Below are 13,121 nucleotides of genomic sequence, written 5' to 3'. Positions count from 1 at the left end.
TTATCATTTATCGCCCTCCAGGTTCCCTTGGAGAGTTCATCAATGAGCTTGACGCCTTGATAAGTTCCTTTCCTGAGGATGGCTCACCTCTCACAGTTCTGGGTGACTTTAACCTCCCCACGTCTACCTTTGACTATTTTCTCTCTGCCTCCTTCTTTCCACTACTCTAAACCACTCTAAATTCCAAGCATCTGCCTCTAACCCTAGGGAGCTCTTTGCCACCTTCTCCTCCCTCCTGAATCCTCCTCCCCCTCCCCCCTCCTCCCTCTCTGCGGATGACTTCGTCAACCATTTTGAAAAGAAGGTTGACGACATCCGATCCTCGTTTGTTAAGTCAAACGACACCGCTGGTCCTGCTCACATTGCCCTACCCTATGCTTTGACCTCTTTCTCCCCTCTCTCTCCAGATGAAATCTTGCGACTTGTGACGGTCGGCCGCCCAACAACCTGCCCGCTTGACCCTATCCCCTCCTCTCTTCTCCAGACCATTTCCGGAGACCTTATCCCTTACCTCACCTCTCTCATCAACTCATCCTTGACCGCTGGCTACGTCCCTTCCGTCCTCAAGAGAACGAGAGTTGCACCCCTTCTCAAAAAACCTACACTCGATCCCTCCGATGTCAACAACTACAGACCAGTATCCCTTCTTTCTTTTCTCTCCAAAACTCTTGAGCGTGCCGTCCTTGGCCAGCTCTCTTGCTATCTCTCTCAGAATGACCTACTTGATCCAAATCAGTCAGGTTTCAAGACTGGTCATTCAACTGAGACTGCTCTTCTCTGTGTAACGGAAGCTCTCCGCACTGCTGAAGCTAACTCTCTCTTTGCTCTCATCCTTCTAGACCTATCTGCTGTCTTTGATACTGTGAACCATCAGATCCTCCTCTCCACCCTCTCCGAGTTGGGCATCTCCGGTGCGACTCACTCTTGGATTGCGTCCTACCTGACAGGTCGCTTCTACCAGGTGGCGTGGCGAGAATCTGTCTCCGCACCACGTGCTCTCACCACTGGTGTCCCCCAGGGCTCAGTTCTAGGCCCTCTCCTATTCTCGCGATACAGCAAGTCACTTGGCTCTGTCATATCCTCACATGGTCTCTCCTGTCATTGCTACGCAGATGACACACAATTAACCTCTCTGGGCTAGGTGGCACCAAATCGTCCCACCTACGTAACAGCCAGTTGAATCCTGTGGCGCGATTTTCAAATACCTTAGAAATGCTATTACTTCAATTTCTCAAACATATGACTATTTTACAGCTATTTAAAGACAAGACTCTCGTTAATCTAACCACACTGTCCGATTTCAAAAAGGCTTTACAACGAAAGCAAAACATTAGATTATGTCAGCAGAGTACCCAGCCAGAAATAATCAGACACCCATTTTTCAAGCTAGCATATAATGTCACAAAAACCCAGAAGACAGCTAAATGCAGTACTAACCTTTGATGATCTTCATCAGATGACACACCTAGGACATTATGTTATACAATACATGCATGTTTTGTTCAATCAAGTTCATATTTATATCAAAAACCAGCTTTTTACATTAGCATGTGACGTTCAGAACTAGCATACCCCCCGCAAACTTCCGGCGAATTCACTAACAATTTACTAAATTACTCACGATAAACGTTCACAAAAAGCATAACAATTATTTTAAGAATTATAGATACAGAACTCCTCTATGCACTCGATATGTCTGATTTTAAAATAGCTTTTCGGTGAAAGCACATTTTGCAATATTCTAAGTAGATAGCCCGGCATCACAGGGCTAGCTATTTAGACACCCAGCAAGTTTAGCCTTCACCAAAATCAGATTTACTATTAGAAAAGTTTGATTACCTTTCCTGTTCTTCGTCAGAATGCACTCCCAGGACTTCTACTTCAATAACAAATGTTGGTTTGGTCCAAAATAATCCATAGTTATGTTCCAACAGCGGCGTTTTGTTCGTGCGTTCAGGACACTATGGTAAATGGTAAATAAGGGTCACGCGCACGGCGCATTTCGTGACAAAAGATTTCTAAATATTTCATTACCGTACTTCGAAGCATGTCAACCGCTGTTTAAAATCAATTTTTATGCAATTTTTCTCATAAAAAAGCGATAATATTCCGACCGGGAATCTGCAATTAGGTAAACAGCCGAAAGAAAATACAGCATGGGGTCGACTCGGGCACGCGCCTAATTCCTTTGTCCTCTGATCGGCCACTTGGCAAAGGCGATTATGTGTTTCAGCCTGGGGCTGCCTCGACATCGTTCAGCTTTTTCCCGGGCTCTGAGAGCCTATTGGAGCCGTAGGAAGTGTCACGTTACAGCTAAGATCCTGACTCTTAAATAAACAGAGGCAAGAACAACAACACCTTGTCAGACAGGCCACTTCCTGCATGAAATCTTCTCAGGTTTTTGCCTGCCATATGAGTTCTGTTATACTCACAGACACCATTCAAACAGTTTTAGAAACTTTAGGGTGTTTTCTATCCAAAGCCAATAATTATATGCATATTCTAGTTACTGGGCAGGAGTAGTAACCAGATTAAATCGGGTACGTTTTTTATCCGGCCGTGTAAATACTGCCCCCTAGCCCTAACAGGTTAATCTTCTCCTTTCACCCTTCTGATAACCAGGTGGTGAATCGCATCTCTGCATGTCTGGCAGACATTAGTGTGGATGACGGATCACAAACTCAAGCTGGACCTCGACAAGACGGAGCTGCTCTTCCTCCCGGGGAAGGACTGCCCGTTCCATGATCTCGCCATCACGGTTGACAACTCCATTGTGTCCTCCTCTCAGAGTGCTAAGAGCCTTGGCGTGACCCTGGACAACACCCTGTCGTTCTCCGCTAACATCAAGGCAGTGACCCAATCCTGTAGGTTCATGCTCTACAACATTCGCAGAGTACGACCCTGCCTTACACAGGAAGCGGCGCAGGTCCTAATCCAGGCACTTGTCATCTCCCGTCTGGATTACTGCAACTCGCTGTTGGCTGGGCTCCCTGCCTGTGCCATTAAACCCCTACAACTCATCCAGAACGACGCAGCCCGTCTGGTGTTCAACCTTCCCAAGTTCTCTCACGTCACCCCGCTCCTCCGCACAGTCCACTGGCTTCCAGTTGAAGCTTGCATCTGCTACAAGACCATGGTGCTTGCCTACGGAGCTGCGAGGGGAACGGCACCTCCGTACCTTCAGGCTCTGATCAGTCCCTACACCCAAACAAGGGCACTGCGTTCATCCACCTCTGGCCTGCTGGCCCCCCTACCTCTGCGGAAGCACTGTTCCCGCTCAGCCCAGTCAAAACTGTTCGCTGCTCTGGCACCCCAATGGTGGAACAAGCTCCCTCACGATGCCAGGACACCTCTTTAAGGAATACCTGGGATAGGATAAAGTAATCCTTCTAACCCCCCCCCCCAAAAAAAGAAAAAAATAATAATTAGATGTACTATTGTAACGTGACTGTTCCACTGGATATCATAAGGTGAATGCACCAATTTGTAAGTCACTCTGGATAAGAGCGTCTGCTAAATGACGTAAACGTAAATGTAAATGTAAGCTAGACCCTGGGTGGTGAAGAAACTGAGTGCCCAGAGCTAGTGACTTGGGGCCTGACTGGGCTACAGACTATGAGCTAGAGGGAGTTAGACCTATCGGGACAGAGAGCCGTGGGCCTACTGTGATAGGAGACTGGGGACCTAGCATAGCAAGAAACTGTGAAGACATTAGGTGATCAGGGAACTGAGAGCTATGATGCTCTGGACCTACTGGGGCTATAGACTGAGGACCAAGTAGGACAGAGGGTGAGGTGTTTTTCTATGACAGGACACTGAACACCTCGGTCAGGAGGGGCTAGCAAGAACACCAAGGCTGGGACTGGCAGGTCCCATCAGCCAGGGGCTGACAGGGCCTGGACAGCAGACATGGACCGAACCACTGCAGCAGAGACTGGAGGGGGCCCCCAGGGAGGAGCAGGGAGATGTCTTTAGACAGCAGCAGGCTGGACATCGAAGGTGGGACTTAGCAGATCCCACCAGACAGGGACCGGAGAGGTCTGAGTGGCACGGCCAGACTTGTTGCCAACAGCAGCTGCAGGCAGGGCTCCCGCATTTTGGACCAACTGACATTCTGAGGTGTCGGCTGGAGTAGGCGTTCTCCCTCAGGGTGGGAGCTCTGGCAGCTCCTCCATCCCTGGAGAAGGCACTGGAACCACTATGAGGGATGCCACAGAGGGAGTCAGTTGGAGCACAGTGTATGATGCTCCCCCAGGGTGGGCTCAGGCAGCTCCTCTGGCCCTGGGGAAGGCTGAGGTTCCATGGTAGGAGCGGGTGTAGTAGGCCCCACTACTACCTTGAGCTCCAAGGTAGGAGCAGGCTGGATCTTAACAGCTGAGGGATCTGAGACCCGGGCTGATGGCGACGCTGATGGTGAGGGCGTCGTCGACGGCTCACGCTAATGGTGACGCTGATGAGCAGTTTTAAACATGGTGAGAGTGGAGTTGGGCTGCAGGGTGTAAATCTGCAGCATCCCCTTGACGGTGAGCCACAGCAGCTGGCAGTGAATGAGCTGTACTGCGGCGGAGGACCTCGGACCTGTCCCTTATAGCATGCAACCGATCCTTCTGCAACAAGTTGGGGGGGAAGTGTCTTGCTGTGTCTTGTGTCTGTGTCTCTGCTTACTGGCATCCTTGGGCTGTAGCAGTTACTAGGTCTGGCTCGAAAGGACCAGGAAAAAAATAGGGTTGGGTTGTAGAATAGGAGACCTAGCTGCCTGACTAAATTAACCAGAGCATTCGCACTGATATAGGCCTACAGTAAATTGCATAATGGCTGAGCCATGGACATGACAAATGATGTCAATAAGCCAGATTAAGTTCACTATTGATAAGGTCTAAAATGAGTGAAAACTTTCAATCAAATTCTAATCACAACGACTTGTTCTAAATAGTTAGGCCTACAAGCAACATAATTGGAGCTATGGGCATGCATTATTAACATAGCGCAGACAAAGGAGGGTTTTACGCAAAACATTTCTGCAACTATTTTTCTCAATAATAATATATTTACTGTGAACACTGAGTCTGTACCCGCTATAAATTACAGTTTTAACAGTGGCCAAGTAGGCTACTGTGGCTATTTGATCATAATGTAGGGCTACCAGAGTCGCCTACCATCAAAAACAAGAAAACGCATCCCATAACATTTTAACATGGAAATAGCTGTTCTATCATTCAGCCTACAGTAGCAGCCAATGTGTGGTGTTCAATGCCTACATTCCATGAGACTTAAAAAAAAACATGCAGGGTTTGACATCAACCTGTTTATCCACTTGTCCTTCAGACAAGGAGGTGACTGAAAATGTTGTGTTTGTTGCAAGAAACCCCCTTACAAAATAAAATGCATTATTATTCCCATACCATTATTACAGAGAATCACACAAATGATTCTCCCCTCTGCCTATTGGCTACTTATATTCAAGACGGTCTCAAAATACAACACAAAACTCTTTACCTGACTCACTTTTCAAAGATGGCTAGAAATGCACACATGTTGTGCTCTTGTTGGAAGCAACCCCTCCCCCATTGTTGACTAGAAATGAGTTATAACTGGGCTAATAACTCACTAACTAGCAAAGAATATGAACAAATATGCACACGTGGCTACATGCAGCTTTCACTTTGATTTCAAAACAAGCACATCTACTTTAGACCGCTCCCACAGTAGCCTAAACACAGTCGAGTTCAAAGTGAATGGCACAGATCCATATATGGCAAGGGCTATTTGCATATAGGTCCTACTATTATATCAGAAGCATGATATAATCAAATCGACAGGATAAAAAAGATTGCTGTTGAAGCAGCCTTCGTTATAGCCTATAGGCATAAGGGTAGCCTACAGAGGGCTTGGTTTGAAACGGAAAACAAGCAATTGTTACAGGAAATACTTTCTAAATACAAGGGTCACCAGCATATCTCATCTCTCATTTCACGATGGGCATGTAGCCTACATGGAGAGGTTTTTACACACATCCAAAATGGGAGCTTGTTAAAATAACGTAGGCCTATCCAATACATAGATAAAAAGGGGATCAAGGATAATCCTGAATGAATCCTGAATAATGATGAATGAGAAAGTTAGACACACATATCATACCCGCTAGACATGCTAACCTCTCACCATTACAATAACATGGGAGGTTAGCATTTTATATCATACCCGCTAGACATGTTAACCTCTCACCATTACAATAACATGGGAGGTTAGCATTTTATATCATACCCGCTAGACATGCTAACCTCTCACCATTACAATAACATGGGAGGTTAGCATTTTTCTGGGGGGGTAGGATATTTGTGCGTCTGTACATTTCTCATCATTCATTATTCACAATTCATTTAGGACTATCTGTAATCATGGTAGCATCCACATTAATGAGGAAGTGTTTAGAAAACATACATTCTTATTTACGACAAAAGTGACTCCAAAATGACAATACATTACTCACCATTCATTTCTATTGGGCACAAAATCATCTGAAACAACCAAAACAAACAGAAAATGCATCCAACAAATTTGTAGTCACATGTTTGGTGTAATCAATGCTTGCAAGGAATATGGGACCAAATACAAAACTTTTGACCACTTTAATACACATAAGTGAATTTGTCCCAATCATTTTCGTCCCCTAAAATGGGGGGACTATGTACAAAAAGTGCTAAACTGTTCACTCAGTATGGATGAAAATACCCTCAAATTAAAGCTGACAGTCTGCTCTTTAACCTCATAGTCATTGTATAATTTCAAATTCCAAAGTGCTGGAGAACAGAGCCAAAACAACAAAAAATCTGTCACTGTCCCAAAAATTACAGAGGGCACTGTATTTCTAAGCAGTCTCACGAGCAAAACCCTTTATTGATAGGCTTGGCTACTTGGCGAACCCAATGGGCAGGACAAAAAAAACAGCCTTGTTTATTAATACAAGGGTTACCAGCACAAAAAGCACATATCTTCTCTTGTTCCATGAGTAGAAGGGCAATTTGCGTCACGGCTGGATAGGTTGCACTTCCGCTCACAAAATCCATGCCAGTTACAACTATGACCAGCTTTTCCTTGGTTTTAAATGTCTCGATATGCGCTGCATGAAATTGTGACTTTTGCACTTGTTTTCAACGACACACCTTAAATATTGCCACCCCTCCCACCTCAGAGCTAGTGAGCTGAGATTAGACAAAAATTGCTGAACCTAGCGCATGGGGTGGAAAACGCCAGTGTCAGTTTTTAACATACTGAAATTACAAACTAACGTGAGCTTGCCCTGCCATAACGCCAGGCGAAAATAGAGCCCCAAATCTCCTATGATCATTATCTTTCAAGCTGAGAGCAGACTTGTTTAGAAAGAACAGTGTTAGCAAGAATATAATACAAAATAATGACTTTATTTCATCTACATCACCTCAGTAAGGTAAGTATTAAACTGGCCTTGTTCTAGCCTTGGTTTACTATGTCTATTAAAACAGGTATTTACACAAACCTGTATCAAATGACAAGTTAACAAAGGGCTAATGATTGGTTAATTGTCCTCTTACCCAGTGGTGAAGTGGTGCAACAACAGAAAATCCTGAATACGAAGAAAAGGCGCCCTGTGTAATTGTTTTAATGTGAAACAGTGACATACTCTGAATGACCTAAAAGGATAGAATCCATATTGGTCTTTCACAGTCAGGCCAAAACATAGAGATGGAAAGAGGCCTCATCATTGTATCCGTGCCATTATGGCGTCTGGCAGCACGGGCAGCGCCACTGTGTCGATCTCCATTTTGAAGTAGCCAAGTTTTTTTCCCACAAATTGCATTTTGGATCATTTGCCCGTAGGCCTACCACCGCGGCGTGCACATTGCGAAAATGTGAATAAAGAATAAATTATCAACATTGTAAGATAAACATTCTAGATCTGCTCCATCAGCTTTATTGACACAGTCTATACCTCCACTGCACTACTTTGACAGACATCGTGGGGATTAAGAAGCGACTATACTCATTGTCCACTGAAAAATAAGTGGGTATACGGCCACCTGCGTACACCCTCCAGAACACCACTGCTCTTACTCCAGGACACGTCACATGATAACTATAATATGTCAGCTAAAGCATGGTTCCCAGACATCTCAAGCCACATTGCTATGATTTCTCCCCATTGTGGACACTCCTATGTCTGATAAGGCTACTCCGGAAGGAGAAGCTCTTGTAACATAGTTTGCACTTGAAGGGCCTCTCCTTGGTGTGAACTGTCTGGTGCTCCTTCACATAGCTTGCCTCAGCGAAACGTTTCCCGCACGTGAGGCAGGCATACGGCTTGTCAGCATCTGTCCTATTGCTTGGCCTCTTACGTTGTGACCCTATGACACCAGAGGTGGTAGAAGCAGGAGCCAACACCTTCAGGTGGTTAGTCTTTGAGCTCCCTGCTTGACCTCTAGTCATTGTTTGGGTGTTGTTGGGATTGTGTGCTGTGTTATAGGCTAGGTACCTCTTGTGGTGAACACCCATCCTGACCCTGTCTGTATTGGTGGGGTAACCCTGAGGTAACTGAGGAAGGCTAGACCCAGGACCAGGCCTTCTATGAACCCAGTCACCAGGCATTAGACGAGAACCTGAAGGAGAAGACAGATTTCCTGATAGACTACCACCAGGGGGGTCTCCCACCACTCTCTGTGAAGGCTGAAGCCCAGGGTGATCTGCTCTGTTCATCATGGATACTGTGGTGTTTGTATCATAGGAACAGGAGGGTCTCTCTCTACCAGCCATTGGCCCTGCTTCATCCCTGCACTGAGACTGTGAAGAGAAGGGTCTGGGCTGCAGACTGGATCCCTGACTGGAGCCTCTGTCTCTCTGATGACCACCAGGACTGAGGTTGTTCAGTCCACCAGTCCACTGGTTGTGTTCTGTGTGGTGGAGTCTCTGTCCCCCGTGGTTCGGTCCTTGTTCCGACTCGGGAAGGAAGAGCGATGACTCCTGATCCAGGGTTCTGATCCTGGGCCAGGGTTTGTGACCAGCCACCTCAGAGGTCCAGTATTTCCAGCCAGCAACACCAGATATCAGCAGGTCCTCATGGACTGCAGACTTTAAACACAAATTGAATAGAAAAGTATAAAGGTTTATATAAGAAACTTTGCTGTACACACAGAAACATGACATTATATTATAAAATGTTAACCACAGTCAAGCCCATCTCTAACAATGGGATTCAAGTACCTAACAATATGGCGCCGTTGGAGTTTATTATTAAAAAACATCCATATGTGTTGATAAAAAAATTAGATATAATGTTTTGGTTCCACTGAGATAAGGGAAACTCAGTCGCAGCAATTATTTAAAAAATATTCAGTCAATTTTGTAATTCAGTTCAACAAAATGGTCACACACTCATAACGTGAAGTTAAATCTGGTACCTTCACTGATAGAATGCATTTTTAAACACTTTGAAGGAAAAATTTAATAAGACACGATCATTATTTCACTATAAACCACAGTATCAAACAGAACAAGGTTGTCACTCTTCATCAGTGAAGCATTTTTACAGACACCATCACCATATCATCTACTCTGTCTCATCACACACATTCTTTCCTCAGTTCACCTCATCCAGTTCCCTACTACATCCTAAACCAACAGAATTAACTTTAACTAACTAACTAGTGCTACATTACATTATAGGGGGTCTGTGTGCATTTTCTGCTGGTGTATCCTGAGGTAGCTACTCTCTGAGAACCTCTTCCCACAGTGTGTACAGGCGAACAGCCTCTCTTCTGTGTGGACCTTCAGCTGGTGCTGGTGGGAGAGCCTCTTCTCACACTGGGGGCAGCTGTAGGATTTCTCCCCTGTCTAGACTCTCTGGTGCCTCTTCAGGTTGGATGTGTCTGAGAAACTGGCCCAGGACCGGTGGCACCCCAACAATGTCTCTCCCGTGTGTATCCTCTGGTGGATCTCCACCTGTTTGGGGAAACTGAAGGCTTTCCCACAGAATGAACACACGCTTCTCTTTGCCAATACATCTGCTGATAGCATCACTACTACTGTAATTTGTCAATGGGCTTGTGTAGCTTGTCTGAGGTCTGGTTTAACATTAGGAGAGTGTGAGGAGCATGAAGGCCAGGGAGTGTCTGTGTTGTCACAGGGTCCATGTTCCAGTTGATAGATCCTATAGAAGGCAGGCTGAAGGCAGCACCTGTTAGGGGGGTAACCTGAGGTGCAATCAGTCTCTCTGAATCATAATTATAGGAGCAGGAAAGAGCATCGCTAGCCGAGTCTGTCTGTTCTCTCCTGCCGCATATGCACACCTCCCCGTCCCCGTGGACCAAATCTATGTCTCGCCCTGGTCTCATCCAGTCTGTTGTTATGGAGTTCAGTTGTTGTTTTGTGTTTGACTGTCTGTTTCTGGTTGTGGTTAACAATGTTGTTCCTCAGCCTAGAGTTGAAGACGCTGTCCCATCCACTGACCTCCACTATGTCGCCTCTGGTCCTGGCCTGCTCTGTGATGTCGTCCCCTGGGCCCTTGGCTGCATCGGTCTGGTAATCCAAGATGGCCGCCCAGTCTCCACTATCAGCCTCCAGCCAACCACCTGCAAGAAGAGGTTAGAAAATAGACTTTAAAAACATGGCAAAGAATTCTACAAATGGAGTTTTTTTGTAAATTACCTGGTCAAGTTTATACATTATAATGTCTGTTTTTGTATGTAAACATAAGTTCTACTGATTTCAGTTCAGGAATAAGGAAAATTAGGAAAAAAACAATAGCCAGGCGCATCACTATTCCAATATTACTGTATGTAGGCTATATGTATTTCACCCTTACCTTGCTCCCCCATCTTTAGTCCACTCAGCAGATCAATGCTCTCTGGTCCATCTTCTATTGTCTCCTCTTTGACTATCAGCAGATCAGGCTTCCCATCCTCCATGTCTACTGACTGTAAGAGATACAGAGTGAGAGGATGTTGTATCAAGAAATCTGATATGAGAACCCTGCTATGGAGCATCTTCTGATTGGACAATGAGTGATTAATCACGACCTGGCCTTTATCCGTACCTCAGGGAGACTGTGTGTGGTCCTGTGCTGCTCAGCTGGTTCCTCTGTGGGTTCAGGAGGTGTAATCTGGTTGACCTCCATGACCATATTCCCCTCAGGGTTCCCCAGACCCTCCTCACACCCCTCCTCCTTCACCAGCAGCAACTCTGGACCCTCCTCCTGGAAGAGACAGGCGATACAGATTACACAGACATACACTCCCTCAGGTACGTACACACAGATAAACACACTTTCAACATGGAGTGTTTAACCATCCCCACTACGTTTGAGTCCTATACTGTAGTTACAGAAGGACTTCATTATTGTTAAACCTATCATGGTGGACATGAATATGATATTGTGGGTAAATATGAGTTAGCTATAGAGTCAGACAAACCTGACTAAACTATTTTGACGTGTACAGTAAGTGTTTGTTAGTGTGTGGGTATGTGTAGGTATATTTAGCAAGTGTATATTGGTTATAAAGTGCTGTCGTTTTTATGCAGAATACAGTGAGATCAGATGTTATGTAAACTAAAGAGAGTCAAAATGAAAGTCTTAGAATGAAAAGTCCCATTTTGTGTTTATTAAACAAGTTTTAAATACATCATATGAAAACCACACATACGTCTTAACTAAAATTATGCATTCATTTTCTCATTAAAAGTGTCTTGGGAAAAAAATAGTAGTTGAATGGAAGTAATGAAATAGGCATTTCCTAACATCATATAGCCTACACAGTACAAACACAATATATAATAGACTTTTTAGGCTTATATATCACACAATGTCTGCAAGCAATATTCTACCCAGGAATATTCAACACTGAAATATGTTACTCTCGTTATTCCAAATGCATCTGTGGATCTCTGCTGACAACAATGAAAATTAACCTTTGTCTTTAAAGGAAGACTCAGCATCATGAGGTTTCCAGGAGCAGCACCGCAGATATTGCGATGAGTGCGATGCAAGACTTTGGTCTCACCTGGTCACAAAGAGTACCTGCGCACAGCTGCGGGAACAAAACCGCAGAGAAGTTTAGCCTCTCGCTTCAACGGTCTTAGTTGTTGCGGAAATTGACCCATTACTGCTGTTTCTACTTTGTGCTTGCATCATCTCGCTGAGTCTACCTTTACTACAGGGTTAAATCTAAACATCAGAAGCCATCGAGTGGAATGGTTACTTTCTATGTTATAGAGTGGAATGGTTTTTCTGCTGGTGTATCCTTAGGCATCTTCTCTCTGAGAACCTCTTCCCGCAGTGCGTACAGGCAAATGGCCTTTCTCCCGTGTGGACCTTCAGGTGCGTCTTCAGCTGGTGCTGGCGAGAGAACCTCTTCTCACACTGGGGGCAGCTGTAGGGTTTCTCCCCTGTGTGGACCCTCTGGTGCCTCTTCAGGCTGCAGGCCTGGGCGAAGCACATGTGACACTGGGGGCAGCTGAATGGTTTCTCCCCTGTGTGGACTCTCTGGTGGATCTCCACCTTCTGGGGGCAGCTGAAGCCTTTGTTACAGAACATGCAGAGGAACCGTTTCTCTTTACTATTGACTGATGTTGCTCCCCCTCCCTGAGCTCTAGCCCTGTCGTTTGAGTGCAATACCTGATCGAAAAGGACGAGGCCGTGTGAATCGGAATGCCCCATCGACATGGACTCTGGAACACAATCCCTGAACGTGTGTGAAAGGGAGTGGGTGGCGACATTTGGATTTGACTCTAAGCTTTCCCTGTAATCTAAGAAATCTCTGCCCTGTGAGTGTCTGTCTCCAAGGTGACGATCTGCATTCCATGTGGGAGGAACGTCACCCTCCACTTTCACCTCATCTACCACTATAACCTCCCCTTTCTTATCTAGGCACCCTTCAGAGTATACACTACTATTGTACCGGTTCCAGTCCCCTCTAGACAGATCAATCTGTGTCTCTAAACCCAAGGATATGTTGCCTGGTTCCATCTCTGTAGCGTAAGAACAAGACGGATCATCACCTCCAGTGTCGAACGCGTCACCATCACCACGGGAATGAACCGTCCTCTGGTGAAATACCGGTAAATACTCTGAGCTGGGAGCAGGACGACAGCCC

General features: G+C 45.5%; 1 protein-coding gene across 5 annotated transcripts in view; it reads right to left on the bottom strand.

The window, feature by feature from the left end:
• The window catches only part of LOC106606466 (zinc finger protein 205), a 322,856-nt gene that overhangs the window by 96,471 nt on the left and 213,264 nt on the right, over window positions 1–13,121 (bottom strand). Inside the window, exons 4-7 of one of the 5 annotated variants that reach the window (XM_014209243.2) lie at window positions 11,066–11,224; window positions 10,835–10,946; window positions 10,480–10,601; window positions 7,925–9,102 (exon numbers count right to left, since the gene is read on the bottom strand). The exons of 3 other annotated variants lie outside the window; for them this stretch is intronic. In XM_014209243.2, the coding sequence (XP_014064718.2) occupies window positions 8,164–9,102; window positions 10,480–10,601; window positions 10,835–10,946; window positions 11,066–11,224 (1,332 nt within the window). In that variant the 3' untranslated portion in view covers window positions 7,925–8,163. Of the gene's footprint in view, window positions 1–7,924; window positions 9,103–10,479; window positions 10,602–10,834; window positions 10,947–11,065; window positions 11,225–13,121 lie in introns of those variants that run through there. One more of the 5 variants, XM_045723116.1, reaches the window with a different exon arrangement.

This window comes from Salmo salar, chromosome ssa08 (assembly GCF_905237065.1).
Source record: "Salmo salar chromosome ssa08, Ssal_v3.1, whole genome shotgun sequence".
In the NCBI taxonomy this organism is placed as follows: Eukaryota; Metazoa; Chordata; class Actinopteri; order Salmoniformes; family Salmonidae; genus Salmo; species Salmo salar.
Note: the sequence above shows the minus strand (reverse complement) of the source record. Positions and strands in the feature narration are given on the sequence as shown.